Genomic DNA, 16,340 nt, shown 5'->3' on the forward strand with positions numbered 1-16,340 from the left:
TAACATAAAGTACAATATGTCACGAAAAAACAATCTCAGAATCACCTTGATAAGTAAAAGCATTCAAAAGTTATTAGCACAGAAAGTGACAGATGTCAGATTTGAAAAATAAGGCTTGGTCCTTAAGCTCAAAATAGGCCATGTCATTAAGGGGTTAACTACCTGCGGGTGTCTAATGCATCCCTATGTGGCGCGGATCCGTGTGCAGGAAAAACGCTGCGGATTTTAAATTACAATTTGTAAGTGGACATGAGGCCTTAAAGAGTCCAAGATACCCCAAACAGAGTCTTACACACATGTACCTCTGAGTCCAGCCTGCACCTACCTCCTGTGCTGAACTTCTCAGCATTTGATATACAGTGCTCGTATCCACATTAGACATTCCAGTGTCTACTGGGATGCCTAATGTCTACTTCCTGCTCTCTCAACCATTCTGAAGGACAGAGGGAATACATATCAGGACCCAATATACACTGGCTTCTGGTTCTGTGATTGTCCTGCATGTTTGCATGGTTAAGTTTAACTGCTCCAATAATTAGTAATGTGACCCTCCAATTCCTGTTTAAAATTACCCCCCTTCTCCTATCCGGGAGGGGAGAGAGTATATTACCTGCAATTGTCTTTCTCTGTCACCCCGCTGATCCACAAGTTCTAGAACCCCTTTTCAGTCATCCAAGATTGCCGCTACAATTTTCCATCTAATACAAAGTGTGCTCTGCTCTTAGATTGGCCAGTGCTGATCACATGGTATAGTGCGTTTAACACTACCAATGCACTGCGGGGATTATGTAGTCTGAAGATTGCAACAGCCATCTTGGATGGCTAAAAATTGGACCTGGAACTAATGGATCAAAAGCACAATGGACAAGAACAACTGCAGATCACATACCTCCTTCTCCTGTGGTACCAGAAAAAAATATAAAGTGTTATTTATAAATATATAATTTTTTTACTTACTTTGTGATTCCATGAATTTTCACTGTCAATTAACTGTTGTTTTTCTCTCAGTAAGTCACTGTAAAGTTTTTTACCATCCTCAACCTGTTTCTCGGTCTTCAACATATCTGAAGAATATTCTGCCCAAGTTTTCTCTGAGTTGCTTAAATTATCTCTGTTAACAGTTTGAAAGAAATATTCCAGATTAATGATACATTATGCAGGTTATGACATTGAAGTTGTCACTTGTATAAAAACATTAAAATGATTATACCAAGATTTAAAGTTGGGGGTAAGTGGTGGTTCAACCACCGGGACCCCAACCAGTCACAACACATGTCCCTTTGTATAAATGGAGCAGTGGGCAGCATACACACTGCTACTCTATGGGACTGTCAAACAGAAGTCTAGTACAATGCTTGTCAGTTAGACTCCCACTGATAAGTCATCTATCCTCTACCCTGTAACTAGAGGTTAACTTTAAATTTTGGGACAGCCCCTTTAAGGTGGTTGAATACTTTTAATAAAATCTGTTCTCTGTATTTTAACTAAGAATTATATATTAAAACATGCATAAGCACAACTGCTTTTGGGTAGAGGTACTGTAAAGGGAAATTATTTGGAGGTGATTCTAAAGTCAGACACATGTTCATGGGGAAACATCTTGTGGATTGTGCTTCACTAATCCCTTGCTTTTTGCATCCCCACTTCCGGTAAACCATTACCCTAAAGGTTCTCAGTGCTTTGAGGGTCTACTAATCCCCCTAAATCCATCAAACATCCACTCCATATAGCTTTTCTGGATGGGCAGCAGATAAACAAACACTCCATATTTAAAAAGACTAAATATGGAGTCACCTAATTCAAGTAGACTCATGTGACATCACTTACAGTCACACCTTCCAGTCATGCTGCAGAAGAAGAGGTGGAAGGAGGTTTCACCTGGTAAGTTATATTGCAAAATTGTGTTCTATATTAAAATGCAGGATAAAGATAATCATCACAAGTGAAGGAGCCTAATATCCACTTTAAGGTATGAGGATAACTTACTTGCAGTACTGCAGATTCTTCTTTATATCAGCCAGTTTGGTGGCCATGTTGTTTCTCTCTTCGTTAGCTTCTTCAGTAACTTTCTCAAAACTCATCTGGGAAGATTCTCGCTTTAATTCTGCCTCATTCAGTAATATTGTTGCCTTAATGAGAAATCAACAATAGGAATTTAAATAAAAGTATGAAAATGATGGAACAGGGAATAACACTGTAAAATTGAAAGCAGGAAGAATCCTTAAAACTAATAGTAACCTGCAGGAAAAAGTCAAGCTTGCGGTTGGCATTTTATGCACCTTCGACTTCTCAGTTACAACAAACCTATTGAAAATGGATGAATCGTAAAATAAGCGCACTTTGACTATTTTTGAAAGTTTTTGCAACACAAATACCAGGGGTCCTGAAATTAATGCCAAACTATAATCAAACTTTACTACGCCCACGGATAAATTCCCCTACATGAGGAGATGGGAAAGGGAGTTGGGCGAAGAATTATTGGCTTCAGATTGGCATAAAATCGCCATCTCAACTGTAAAACTCTCCATTATCTCCATTAAAGTATCAATCACTGAGGCTGGCTATAAACTCCTAATGCGATGGTACATGATTCTGAGGAGCATTTCCAACATGTTCCCATGGATGTCAGGCCTATGGTAGAACTGCCCAAAGCTTCGCCGATTTTTGGATTCAGATATACACCCTAATATTCAACATTACAAATTTAACACTACACTAATCGCCCTGGGAGGCTCTATTGGGCCGACAGATTCCTAACACTCCTAGACACCTAAACAAATGCATATCTTATTGGTTTTCTATCAGCACGTATAGCAATCACTCGCTCCTGGAGGAAAACATCAGTTAGTATCGACTTTGTAAAAAATAAACTATTTTGAATCATGGTCAATGAGAAGTTGGCAGTCATCCTTATGGATAACGAAACGTTATTTGAAAAAACATGAATGTTTTGGTATCAATATTCTCTTACCATGCACCTGTGGAATTCTGCACCTCAATCCCAGACCCATCCAGTTGACCCTAGCCTATTATCAAGCGCAAACTCCACTCCCCTTTATATTGGACAATAGAAGGATTCAAATCCTCCACACCTGACATAATTATATGATAAGTAATAAGTACAGCCCTATTCCCCCAACTCATCCCTCATGTGTCCCGACCCCCTTGTTTTCCCCACACTTTTTTTATCTTCCCCCCACTCCCCCTTTATATTTTTTCTTATAAAGTTTTAAAATCTGTTTATTCATTAACTGTGTCCTCTATGTATAATTTATTCATGCCTTTTGGGTGCTCCAGACTTTAATGACAAGGGGCTCCCAGTGTTAGTAGCAACTGGTCTAGTGGTTTTCTGGCCTAGTGTCAACCCTAATCAATATAAATACAGTTGGGGCCATAAGTATTTGGCTAGTGGCACACTTGTAATAAATTAACCTCTGTACACTACCACAATGGAATTGAAACCTCAATGTGGTACTGAAGTGTAAACTTTCAGCATTAATTCAACAGGTTAAATAAAAATATTGCATTAACCATTTAAGAATTATAGTAATTTCTACATAGTCCCTCTATTTTCACAGGCTGAAAAGTAATTGAAAAGTTAAGGTGTCAAATCAAGTGAACGCCACCATCATTAGACTATATGGAACTCTTAGGAGCGGCCAAATCAACAATTATGTACATTCTCAAAAAGGAGAACACTGGCAAGCTCAACAACTCCAAAAGGCCTGGGAAAGAAAGGAAGATAATAAAGTGGGTGATCCAGAATTCTTTCCTTGATAAAGAAGAATATCTTCACAACATCTAGCCAAATCAAGAACACTGTCATTGTCAAAATCTACAATCAAGAGATACCTTCATGAATGGGGGTTTATCTCAAGATGCAAACTACTGGTAACACTCAAGAACAGAAAGGCAAGTTTATTGTATTTCTTGTGGGAAGTTCCTTTTGTATAGGTAGTTAGACTCTTTATGGTTGAAAGCTAGAAAATTCTCACAAATATCCTGAATGGTGAGGCCTCACTAGACTTTTGCTTTCTGTGTGTGTGAGGGTCTCCTTGCTGGTTTGTGCTTTCAATCTCTTACCTCTTACTTACCTCTACTTTGTAACTTTACACTAAATAAACTTTACTTTCTATAATCTTACCATGTCAGCAGATTTGGAAGCCTCCCATATGACTCTAAAAAAGCCGCCCATAGAGTGCCCAGGTTCTACAAACAGATGAAACCATGATGAACTTTTACCAAAATGTTAGAAAGAGAACAATGTGAAGAAGAAAAGGAATGGCTCATGATCCGAAAAAAAACACATCTGTCACACATGGTGGAGGCATTGTTATGGAATGGGCATGTATGGCTGCTAATGGAACTGGATCACAGATGTGTATTGATGATGTGACTGTGGACAGATGGAGCAAAATGATTTCTCGAAAATTATAGAACAAGACATTCTGCTCAGATTTAGTCAAAAGCTAAGAAAATGATAGGATGGCACTCCACAGTATAGATGGATAGTATGCCAAATCATACCACAAAAGCAAATCAGGAGCTTGTAGAGACAAAGAAATGGAATATTCTCCAGTGGACAACTCAGTCCTCTGACCTCAACCTGATTGAGCTGGTCACTAACTAAAGACCAAACTGAAATCAGAAGGACTTACAAACAAGCATCAACTGAAGTTAACTGCAGTAGAAGGGCTCCTGGAGCATCTCAAGGAAGAAAACTCATTTGGCAATATCCGCGTGTTTCAGACTTTAGGCAGTCATACAGTCTCATACAGCATAATTGTCTAAAACAAAAACTGTATTGCCCATAGCAACTAATCACAGCACAGTTTTCATTTTACCAAAGCAGTTTCAGAAATGAAAGCTGTGCTGTGATTGGTTGCTATGCGCAACAAAGACAGTTTTCCTTTAAGACAGTTTTGATAAATGAGGTAAATAAACTGCAGGTATTAAAAATAATCCTCATAGTTATAATTATGTTAGTTTGTTCAATAACTTCTGAGCCTCTGAAAATGGAGAAACTATGCAAGATAAAAAGAATGGCTGCAATTTCTAAACGGTTAAAGGGGTTGTCCAACGTTAAAAAAAAAATAGGAATTAAAATTACAAACACCTGCCTACAAACCTGGGAGCACTAAGCCACCTATAATATATATCATCCAATGCTGCTGCAATATGCTGTATACTGTGCTTTATAGAGCTGTCATTCACGTGGGTGTGCCTCTAGTAACCCTAGGATGCCACTAGGTTGGGAGGTTTCTATGTTTTTTTTAGCTCAATCACGCAGACCTGGGAATATCATTTAGGCAGAGTCATTAGTCTGCATAAGTGACCTGCTTGATATCTTATATAGCTACTAGCTGTCTAGGTGTTAGAAATTGAACTGGGGACCTTCTACGCTTTAGTCAGTAGCTCTCAATGCTGAGCTATCCAGCCTGTTACCTTGCATGACTCCCAGCCTTGTTCCATGATTCAAGTTATCTAGTTATTACCTCTTGGTCCTGACCCCGCCTCTGTTCCTGATTGGGCTCATTATAAAAGCCTGACCCTGCCACTGCACTAGCACGTGATTATTCTGCTCCTCACTATTGACCAATCAAACTCCACATCTGCCTGCTCCTCTGCTATTGCGACAAGACCTCCTGATACTGACTTCTGGCTTTCCATTTGACTATGTTACCCGCATCATCCCTTGTACTGCAAATAGAGACTTCCTGTTGCTGACCTCTGGCTTTCTATCTGATAATGTTACCCACCTCATCCCTTGTACTGCAAATGAGACTTCCCATTGCTGATTCCTGGCTCTTCCCTGACTACTCTCCAGACCTGCGAATGCTACATCGGAGGCTCCACACTAGTGCCTGAATCGCTACACTAGGAGAGCTCTATACAGCACAGTATACAGCATTAAATGATATATATTATAGGTGGCTCAGCGCTCCCAGGTTTGCTAGGCAGGTGTTTGTATTTTTAATTACTATGACTCTTAGTATTATAATTTTTAGTTTAATAAAGGTTATATCACCAGAGAATGGCTCCAGGGAATTGTTCACTTCTGCACAGTGGATTACAATTGACTGCAGCAGCTTGTGAGGGGGTGGGATGACAAGCCGCTGCAGCCAATATTCTCCCCTTACGCTAAATGGTGGGTGTTTTCCTCTAAAGTTTATTATTGCCCTGTTGTTCCTACCCCACTGTTACCACACACTTGTATGTCTACAGTGTTGGTCCATAAGTAGAGGGGGCTATTGAGCGGCTGTATTTAGTGTCAGCACCAGACCCTGTTAGTGTAGCTTGGCACTAGGAAACATAGCATCACAGAAGTACCATACCCCATATTTAAAATATAGCCTTTACTAATTAAAATACACTATATTAAGCCCCAAACAGTGCTGTGAAAAAGTATTTGTTCCTCACCCAATTTCTTCTATTTTTGGTAATTTGACACTTTTAAATGTTTCAGCTCATTAAACTAATCTTAATGTAAAATAAAGACAACATGAGGAAACACAAAATGCAGCAATTAAATTAATCATTCTATTTATTAAAGATTTTTTCAAAACCTACATCACCCATGTGAAATAGTAATTTCCCCCTAAATTGAATGTTGTGACCCAGAACAGTACTACAAATCTCTAATGAGAAACTGAAGTAGTTTTGGCACTTACCGCAGGTTCAGGAATGAGTTAAAACACTGCCCCTTATGAGTAAGGAAGTCTACCTAGCAACAGGGTATGATAGACTGTTAGATGCTAGTGGTTGCAGGCAGTGATTTTTCTCATTGGCCGGTCTGCCAAATGAGAGAAATAATGGAATTGGCCAGAAGACAGTGGTGTGAGAACAATATGGAGCCTGGGGTTGAAGGATCGGTTCCCTAAGCAATGGAAGTTCCTGCTGAGAAAACCCCAACCAGTAGGATGTGTGTGAATAGTGGGCTGGAACCTGTGGAGGGAGACCCACATGGGTAGGACGTCTGTGAGGGGTCTGCCGGAGCTGCTGACGATTCAGCACGCAGAACAGCCGAGTAGAGAGGCTTAAAGTGAATCCTGCGAGCAGCCTAAGCTACAAGCAAATGATTGCAGAGTAGCCCGCTACTGTCAGAGGTTCTCCCCCATCTGAGAAATCCAATTGGGCTCACAATCAGTTCAGCCAGTGGATTCCTTCTAAATCTCTCCACAGTCTGTGGTCTACCGCCATTTCTACTTATATACAAATATACCGTTATATAAAGATTGTCAGAACATATACAGCAAAGTCATATGCGTTTCACTCCTAAATATATCAGCTCATCAAGGAACCAAACAAACAAGTGTCATGGTTATGTCACTCAATGGAACAATATAGTGTAAGCTTCTAATGCAACAAAGATGAAATACACTGTAAGAATGTGCTATCGCAAATCCAAAAGATAATAAACTTGCTCCAGGATCAAATATCATACACTGATGTGTAATCAATCATATGTATCCCATTGGAAAAAATATGAGTCAAAAATAGGATAGTCTCTGATAAAGCCTCACTGGCATAGTACGGTAAGGCAGGTGAGAGCCGTTTGTCTTCTGCATCCAGCTGTTCCCTGCCCGGAGCACCCAGCTGTTACACAGCTGAGCGCTCCGAGCAGAGGATATAGTAGACAAGCGGGGCTGCTTGTCTTCTGCATCCAGAAGTTCCCCGCTTGGAATGCCTGGCTGTTGTACAGCTGAACGCTCCAAACAGAGGATGCAGAAGACAAGCAGGGTGGCCCCGTTTGTCTTCTGCATTCAGCTGTCCCCCGCTCAGAGCGCTTGGCTGTTATACAGCCGAGCACTTCGAGTGGGGAATGAAGAACACAGCTGGATAGCTGTGTTCTTCATACCCCGCCTGTCTTCAGGGAGCGAGATACAGCTGAAACAATAGTATCAGCTGTATCCTGCTGTGAATTCCTGATAACTGATCGCTGATCTTTTAGCGATTCCTTAATGAAAACTGCACGATGTCGCTCAAAAGATTATCGGTCAAAAGACTGACTCCCTAACTTTCTGGGAGACTTGCCTTTCCATGCAGAATTCTAGGTTCTCTCTAAGGGAAGATTACCTGACAACCCGGAAGGATAGGATTGATAATGTGCAGTTACACCATACAATTACACACTGTATTAATTTTTCAGATAAAAAGACAAGAAAGATAGAAAGAAAGATAGAAAGAAAGAAAGATAGGAGATAGATAGATAGATAGATAGATAGATAGATAGATAGATAGATAGATAGATAGATAGATAGATAGATAGATAGATACTTCCCGGAGCTGTGGTCCATTCTGAGTTTTGCTATAGGCCCTAGGATTTCTTTAAGCCCCAGATCGCTAAATATTGTATTACTATAAAGACCGGCTTATCTTGTATGCCATCGGAGCATTTTGTACTTGGCATACAGAAATTGTTAAGGAAAAACAAGTTCATATTGTGATATATTAGAACTTACGATAGCTTGTGCCTCTTTTATCCTGCTCATGGCATCCCCCTCAAGATGAAGCTTATCATCCAGCAGAGGGCGGTGTTTCTTAATAAAGTCGATTTTCTCTTCACGTCTTGCTTTCACGGCTTCCGTCTTTGCCATTCTATCCACTGATTTTTCCAGTTCCTGCTTTTTACATGAGATATGCCACTGCAGTTCTGAGAGATCCTGAGCACTAGCATCATACTCTGTTCACAGGAAAGTAGAATGCTTATTACATACAGCACTGACTTCATGACATAGCTAAAGACGTACTTGCAAATGAACATTTGAAATCTAATATACTGTAATTGTCACCTTTATGAAGCTTTGCAATTTAGAAGAGACGTTTTATGTATGTGGGTGGAGTATTTCAACAGGTTCTTTAAAACTGAATGTACTCGATTAGCAGAAAATGACAGCTTGTTTAAATAAGGTTTTTATTATACACAGATTTAAAAAAAAAATTCTTATGTGACTTTCTATTAAATATGACAACTTTCACAATGCCTTCCCCCCTAACCACCCACCTGATGTCTGCATTCCTGCACACAGACACTGGCCTGTACACAGTGCAGACACCAGGGCGTAGAGCTCAGGGGGTCACAGACTTGGAAGCGGTGCTGGAATAGTGGTGCAGGCTTGGTGAGTGAAACACCTGTTGGGTTGCTGCCCACTTGAAGACCAATAGGGGGGAACTATTAGTACTGGGAAACTATGGGGTTCACTATTACTACTGAGACTGAGATTCCAGCTGTGAGCCCGGCTGGTGGCCCTGTATACTTCCCTCAACTGTACTGCGGATGACCGCGGAAGCTCATAGGCGGTCATGCACAGTACAGGTTGGTTTTTTTGTCAGTATTTCCCGCGCCGTCACTCAGCGATGACCCAGGTACCCGCAGACCAATGTTAATTGCGCATAGGCTGTGGGTCGGACTCCTTCCTCGACATCAATGGAGGCCATCCGCGCAGATTCTGCTGTAAAATCGAGCATGCTACGATTTATCTTCCGCTCACGGAATATGCAATCTGTATCCGCAAGTGTGAAGGAAAAATGCATGCCTTTCAATGTCTGCATTTTACTGCGGGAAGTCCATGCAGACGCCGTTCGCAGAATCCGCAATACAAATCTGGTCGTTTGAGACCGACCTTAGGCACCTTGAGCATTTCACACTTTGCCTCAGGCAGCATAAAGACTTGCGGCACTCCAACTGTTTCATAATGGCAGATGTCAGAATAGCTAAGGACTGGGCAACTGCTCAATCCTTTTGTTTCCGGGGAGATGTATGGCAGCCAGAGGAGTCTAATCCTATCTAATGGGTATGGCACCATGTTATGTACCATACAATGAGTTAAAGCACTTTTAAACTTTTTTTTGGGGGGGGGAGGTAGTTCTGGAATGAGAAAAAAATGCAATTGTGTTTTATTTTACAGGTCAGTATGATTACAGTGACACCAAATTTATAAACCTTTTTTTTAATAAAAAACAAATGTAAAACTATTGCTGTTGCTGCCATATTCTGAGATTCATAACTTTTTTTTCTGTGGATGGAGCTGTGTTATGATGCCTTGTTTTTTGTGTGATGAGATATAATTTTTATTGGTACCATTTTGGGGTACAGGTAACTTTCCATTACTTTTTATTCAATTTTTTTGGGAGGCTGATAACACAGTTTACCATGTGGAGTACATAAAGTGGTATTTTAGTAGTTCATACTTACAGTGGATGTGGTAATACCATTTATGGGTTTTTTTTACGTGACAAAAACATGGCGTTTTAACAGAGGTGTGTAGATTTTTATATCCACAGTAAATGAGGAAAACATCAATGGAAAATTCCCCCTTCTCTGGTCCTGTGGATGTCACATTTCTTAAGTATCAGTTATATTGCTGATTAAAAGTGAATTGGAACAACAGGATATTCTAATCATTTGTTGTGCCATTATCATATCCGCAAATTACCCAGAGAGCCTGCCAAGTCAGCCGTTAAATACCATGAGGTGTAGCGGAAGAGGGTCAGCAGTCATTTTATGCAATTTGCATTAAGAAAGTGACTAATATAGACTTTCCAATTCAAAAAATAAACTTTTCAGAGAGATATTCTTGGGATCTTTTGTCTCAAACCTATCCAAATGCTTTAGTTGTTAAATTACCTCAGCAGTGAAAGGCAAAGTTGGTTGAAGCCATTTAAGGAAAAAACAGCACTTTGTCGCAAGTTGTGCATGAATTATTATCGGTGGTTTGTTGAATAATACATTAAGTGTGCAAAAGTGTCCCATCACCCCAAATCTACTGAACACTCTGCCCATCCACCCCACGAGACTTTATCCAAAGACTTCTTGGCATCAATGTTTAGAATCACTGGAAATGAATGCGCAGCAGGGCGAGTTTTTTTGTTATCCGTATCATGGATTGCAATCACCCATTACAGTCTATGGGATCAGGTAAAAATGCAGCAGATACGCAATTGTATGCGCATTCCCTGCAGTTTTTTAGCATTTTGATGCATGCAGTATTTTTGTGGCTTGGCCTCTTCTTTCTTTGTAAATAGCTGTTCAATAAATTCAAAAAGGCCTCTTGCACGCGGGCGGATTTGAATTGCGAAATCCGGAGACCGGGATTCCACCTCTGGATTCTGCAGCAAATCCAGCGCATAGCATGCTATGGCAAAACGCATTGCAGAATGATGCGGCTCCCGCGACCATCGCCATAGCGACAGCCCGGCGTCCTCTGTACTGCGCATGTGTGTCGGCTCACCGGCGGCACATTCGTGGCAGAGGAGGAAGACGGCGGAGTGATAAGAAGGGGTCAGCCGCCAGGCACCGTGTCGAACTCCGCTGCGGGAATCCGACCCTCCCATGTGCAGGAGGCCTAACTGGGATGATATTTTGTTTCATGATATCCACAAAAATTCCACTGTATAGTCATCTGGGCCCGGGACTTTGAGGTCTTTAATAATTTAATAGCATTGTACTGTTCTGCAGGTGTTACGAAAGCATTTAAAATTAGTTTTTTCCTTTCAGTGAATGTCGATAAACGGACATCAGAGAACTTTTAATACTAGATTTTTTTTATTTTCTAAACTTTAATAACCTAATTCTTATGTCTTTTTTGGTCCCACAAGGTGACTTGAACATGCGATGGCTTGTATAATACCCTGCAGTACTTCTGTATTGCAATCTATCATGCCAGTCAGTGTTAAGGTCCTTTTACACCAGTTAAATTCTAGTCCCGTTGTAATGAACTTGTCTATTTTCTTTCACATGGGACGAGAAAAGGCTTATGAGGAAGAACGATGCTAAGCCTAATAGGCTTCAGTACATGGTAGGCCTGGAGGCCATTGTTAGGCCATGGGCTGCCATAACTGCTCTGTGTAACTGCTTAGATGCTGCAGTCGCTATTAACCCTTTCCAATCCACTGTCTGACCTCTGAAGACATTATGATTTAAGGTTGTACAGCTCCGATGTTGGAAGAAGTCCGTCGGGGTTCTCTTACTGTATATTGCAAGCCTGTTGGAGCCTATCCAACATGTCACCTCATGCAGTACTGGCTTTAGCCAGCATATAGCGCTGTTGTTTAACGGCAGAAAAAGAGTAAGCCCCCTAGGAAAACCAGGATACAAATTGGATTGGAAAGGGTTAATAACAGCACATGAGGGGATAAATAACCAGGATCTGAGTTATTTGATCTATTTTCGTCCCTGGTCTCTGTTAACGGGTGTCAGCTGTGTAGCACAGTCAGCATTCACTAATATATGCAGCAAGCTCAGCTCCTTAGCACTGGCTAAACCCTCCACTGTAACATGTGATACACTTTTAAGTCACATGTCATTAAGGGGTGACATGCAATTAATAAAGCTAAAATTAAAAACATGACATATTCCTTTTAATTGTTTCAGCTACTCCCTATAGTTAGCATTTACATTTCCCATGTTAGACATTTATGGCAGATGGGTGAACCCTTTAGGGTGCTTTCAAACGGGCGGAATTTTTCCAAAGTACACAGCAGAATTTTACATCCTGCGGAACACACTGCTCCAAAGTCTGCGTGGCTAAATGTGGGTTTTGATGCGGAATTGAAAAAGGAATTAAAATTAAGCTGCATGGGTTTTGTTGCAGATTTCTGCACCCGGCAAATTCTGCTGCATCTTATGGAAGACCGTGCGTCCATGTAAAAGCACCATTACAAGGGTTGTCCGAGTATAAAAATATGTTATATATCCGGAATGATATAAAATAACAAAAGAAGTAGCACTTACCTCTCTTCCCGGGAAACATCAGATTGGCTCCGGTGAAGACCCCGCTGTCAGCACAGACCGGAAGTCAGGTGACTGCTGCAGCCAATCAGAGGCCGCAGCGTCACTGCCCATTCTCCTGGCATCAGCACTTACATCCAGGAAACCGTTATGCCAGGAATTTAGAATATTTACGGTCTGTGCTGACAATCAGGTCTTCACCTGAGCTGCTCTGCGGTTTGCCAGGAGGAGGTAAACTAAAGAGAGGTAAGTACTGCTTCTTCTGTAATTTTATATAATTTCCAGCCATTTAAAAAAATAATAATAATAATTATATTCCGACAATGCCTTTAACCGGACTTGTCTTGGTTAGCAAATCCTTTTAAGGCCTCTATCACACGGGCGACAGCGATTTCGCTGCTACAAAATCGCTGCGATATCGCGTCAGTGATGCTTTTTTCTTGGGAAAAATGTAGCATCGCATTGCTGCTACCCGCGATTTTCTCGCCCCCGTGTGAAACCAGCCTAAGGCTTCTTTTACACGAGCGCATAAACGGCAACGTTCTTATGCCCGACCAATATACACAACCATCTGAGCCATTGGTTTCCAATACATTCGTTCCCATGGGTGAATATACGGCACATAAAAACGTTGAACCATGAAAAATGGAACATACAGGACCGAAATACGGGCTGACGCATATACGCTGGGCAAAAGGATAGTTCTGGAGCTATCTTTTTCCAAATATACGGGGGCGGCTCCTATACACTCCTATGGGAGCTGGAGGCATTTTAGCAGTTGCGAAAAGCTTGCAGGTGCATCTATATAGGCATTGGAAGGCACCCGGGGGTTTAAGTAGAGAGACGGTTTTCTGGGGTGCAATGTATTTTTTCGCTAAAAACGTTGGTCCCTGTCATGTGAATGGATGAGAAAACCTGACCATGATCGCAGAAGAATGTCCATTCGTGTGAAAGAGCCCTAAAGCTCAACACGAAACAAAAAACTATTAGGTATGTTCAAGTCAGAAGCACCATGATACATGCAAGCCCTTCTGCCTAATTAAACTGAAGGAATATACTCTAGCTAGAAGTATTTCACTGAAGTCCTTGTAATAATCCTCTTCTACTTCATTATCAAGCATTAATCAAACTCCCATTAACTGTCCTATTATAAAATAAAGCATGTTTGTTTTACTTCACTAAACCTTAGCTAAATATAGCAAACGAGTATACAGGCGCAAGATAGTAATTAAATAACAACAGACGACAAAGTGCAAATGTTAAAACTGTTTAAAAAGGCATTTAACTCAATGTAATCAATTTATCAAGATGTTCTAATTTGTTCCAGCAATATTTCTTACATTATTCCCTTATATTTGTATAGTACATCATGGCGAAATAGTGCATACAAATCAGCGATATTAAGTGTCATTTAGTAAATGAGCTCAATGGAGCAGATACATGGAGATGTAACCTGCTTCCTAATGAGCATCCCAATGGAATCCTGATAAAGAGCAAATACTTGACACAAAAAACCCATAAAGCTCGAGGGGGTAAACCACACAAACTAGACATGTTATTTTTAGCTGTTTATAGGTCATAACTATCCAAAAAACAAACCAATTTCGATGATGTCTCCTATGTAGATGTGTAGCTAAAGAACTTGAATAACTGGGTAAAAGACAAATATTTTGTTACAGTTTTCAACTAAATGAAAACTGCACCCCTTGTAGTGATGAGAAGCTTGAATGGAGCTACAGCCAAATGTGCACACTGACGCTCCATTCAGCTCTATGGGGCTGATAGCCATAGCATCCAGCAGTTGCCCCGCAATGAGTGAAGTGCTAGAGAGCATATATGTCTGCAACTCCATTCAAGCTCCTCCTCAATAAGGCGGGTTGCAGTGAGGAGGAAAGGGGGATACATGAGCCCTGTTCTTAGGATCGGTAGGGTTCCGAGTATTGAGAAACCTATGAGATTGCAGATATGTGATAAATGTCAATTTTGGAAATACCCATTTAATCACCCACCATCTAAAGAAAATTACACATTACTGTACCTTTCTGAACAGCTTCAGGAAATGTGTATAGTTTCCATTGGGAGAGGACATCAAGTTGTGCGATCAGACGTACTTTTCTTTCCTTCTCTAACTTCAAAGCTTCTTCTGCTTCTTGACGGTCTGCTTCCAACCTGCAGATTAACTGTACAACTTCCGAGATGACAGCTTTGGTGTCTATCTTCACTGACAAATCTCCATCTTGCTTTGGGAAATCTGAAGACAAAAAGGACAAATTGACCTCGGATTGTTGTATTGACCATTGTCGTGTCTGCCGCCTGCCTCAACTCCTAGTCTGTTTGTGCTGAACCTGTTCTGTGTGCCCTGACCTCCAGCTCGTTCTTCATTTTATGCTGCCTGCCTCACACCAGAGGATGGTCCTGATTATGCCTCTCTTCATACGCTCAGGTACCACACCTTGGTCTAGTGTAGCATCAGCTACCACATAACTGGTACCACTTCCAGTGTAAGGGCCTAGGGACTCCACAGTCAAGTCCAAATCCTAACTAATGGGGTGAAAGGGTGAAGACTAGGGTTCACCTCTGGATTTGGCCCAAAGTCAAACAGTGTGCGGCACAGCAGTTACATATCTTTTAAGCTTAACAAGCAGGTTCAGCTTTCTTGAGATCAGAGGGAAAAGGGGATTAAAGGTCAAATGGTTCGGCCCCCTGCCGCATGCAGATTCGCGTGAGATTTTAGGGGCTATATCAAAGGCTGCAGGCTCTGGACAGGAGCCACAGTGAGAGGGTTACTGCTAAGTATCTATTGCTAAGGGGGTAAGAGGGGGCACTATTACTCTGTGGAGCTGCAGAGGGGCACTATTACTTTTTGGGCCACAGAAGCAGCACCATTACTCTATGGGGGCACCAAGAGGAAACAGCATTATTACTTTTTGGGACATTAAGAGAAAGAGGTAGCAGCAGGATTGAAAGAGTATACAGATAGAAGTCATGGCAGAAGGAAGTCTCTATATGCAGTTTGGGCACAGATGAGAAAACGAAAACAGAGGACTCCAAACAGAGAAGATGTGATCAGTGGAGTAACTGCACTCTAATGTCTATCATTGTGCAGAACTGCTATCTATTGCTTGATGACTGCATTGCTACGAGTTATGCTAAAGCTGAGCTGTTGTAAATGAGCCTGAAATGTTATAAAAGTGGTCTTGTAGTATATATATTTTGGGGGGTTAGAAGGCAGGGGACCCCAATTCTGTATTTTGCTTTGGGCCCTATGACTTTTAATGTACACCCCCGGTGTTTATGTTTAGGTAAGTTTGTTGGACTTTGTGTCCACCTCTGCTAAAAGTCAAATGAATGTGGAAAAATGTTTTTTTATTATATAAAACAAATAACAACTAGCTTTCAAAACAATACGCCCAACAAGTAATGGCTTTGTGTGTACAGTGCCCATACTATTAAAGCTTAAAAACTATTATAACTGAAAATGCGAAGACACAGAGCAAAACACTGCATGGTGCAGAAGAGAAAAAGCCTCATAAACCAAACAGTACAGACATCTTGACAGCATCTTTTAAGTGTTAATTGTGTTGAGCCTTTAGTAGCTTAAGCATTAGTG

General features: G+C 41.0%; 1 protein-coding gene across 3 annotated transcripts in view; it reads right to left on the bottom strand.

Moving 5' to 3' along the window:
• The window catches only part of CCDC178 (coiled-coil domain containing 178), a 371,972-nt gene that overhangs the window by 314,556 nt on the left and 41,076 nt on the right, over positions 1-16,340 (bottom strand). For all 3 annotated transcript variants that reach the window (XM_066578043.1, XM_066578044.1, XM_066578045.1), the window contains 4 exons: positions 14,769-14,981; positions 8,463-8,683; positions 1,987-2,129; positions 958-1,111 (listed from right to left, as the gene is read on the bottom strand). In XM_066578043.1, coding sequence (XP_066434140.1) covers positions 958-1,111; positions 1,987-2,129; positions 8,463-8,683; positions 14,769-14,981 — 731 coding nt within the window. The remainder of the gene's footprint in view (positions 1-957; positions 1,112-1,986; positions 2,130-8,462; positions 8,684-14,768; positions 14,982-16,340) is intronic.

The sequence above is a fragment of the Eleutherodactylus coqui genome, chromosome 9 (assembly GCF_035609145.1).
Source record: "Eleutherodactylus coqui strain aEleCoq1 chromosome 9, aEleCoq1.hap1, whole genome shotgun sequence".
In the NCBI taxonomy this organism is placed as follows: Eukaryota; Metazoa; Chordata; class Amphibia; order Anura; family Eleutherodactylidae; genus Eleutherodactylus; species Eleutherodactylus coqui.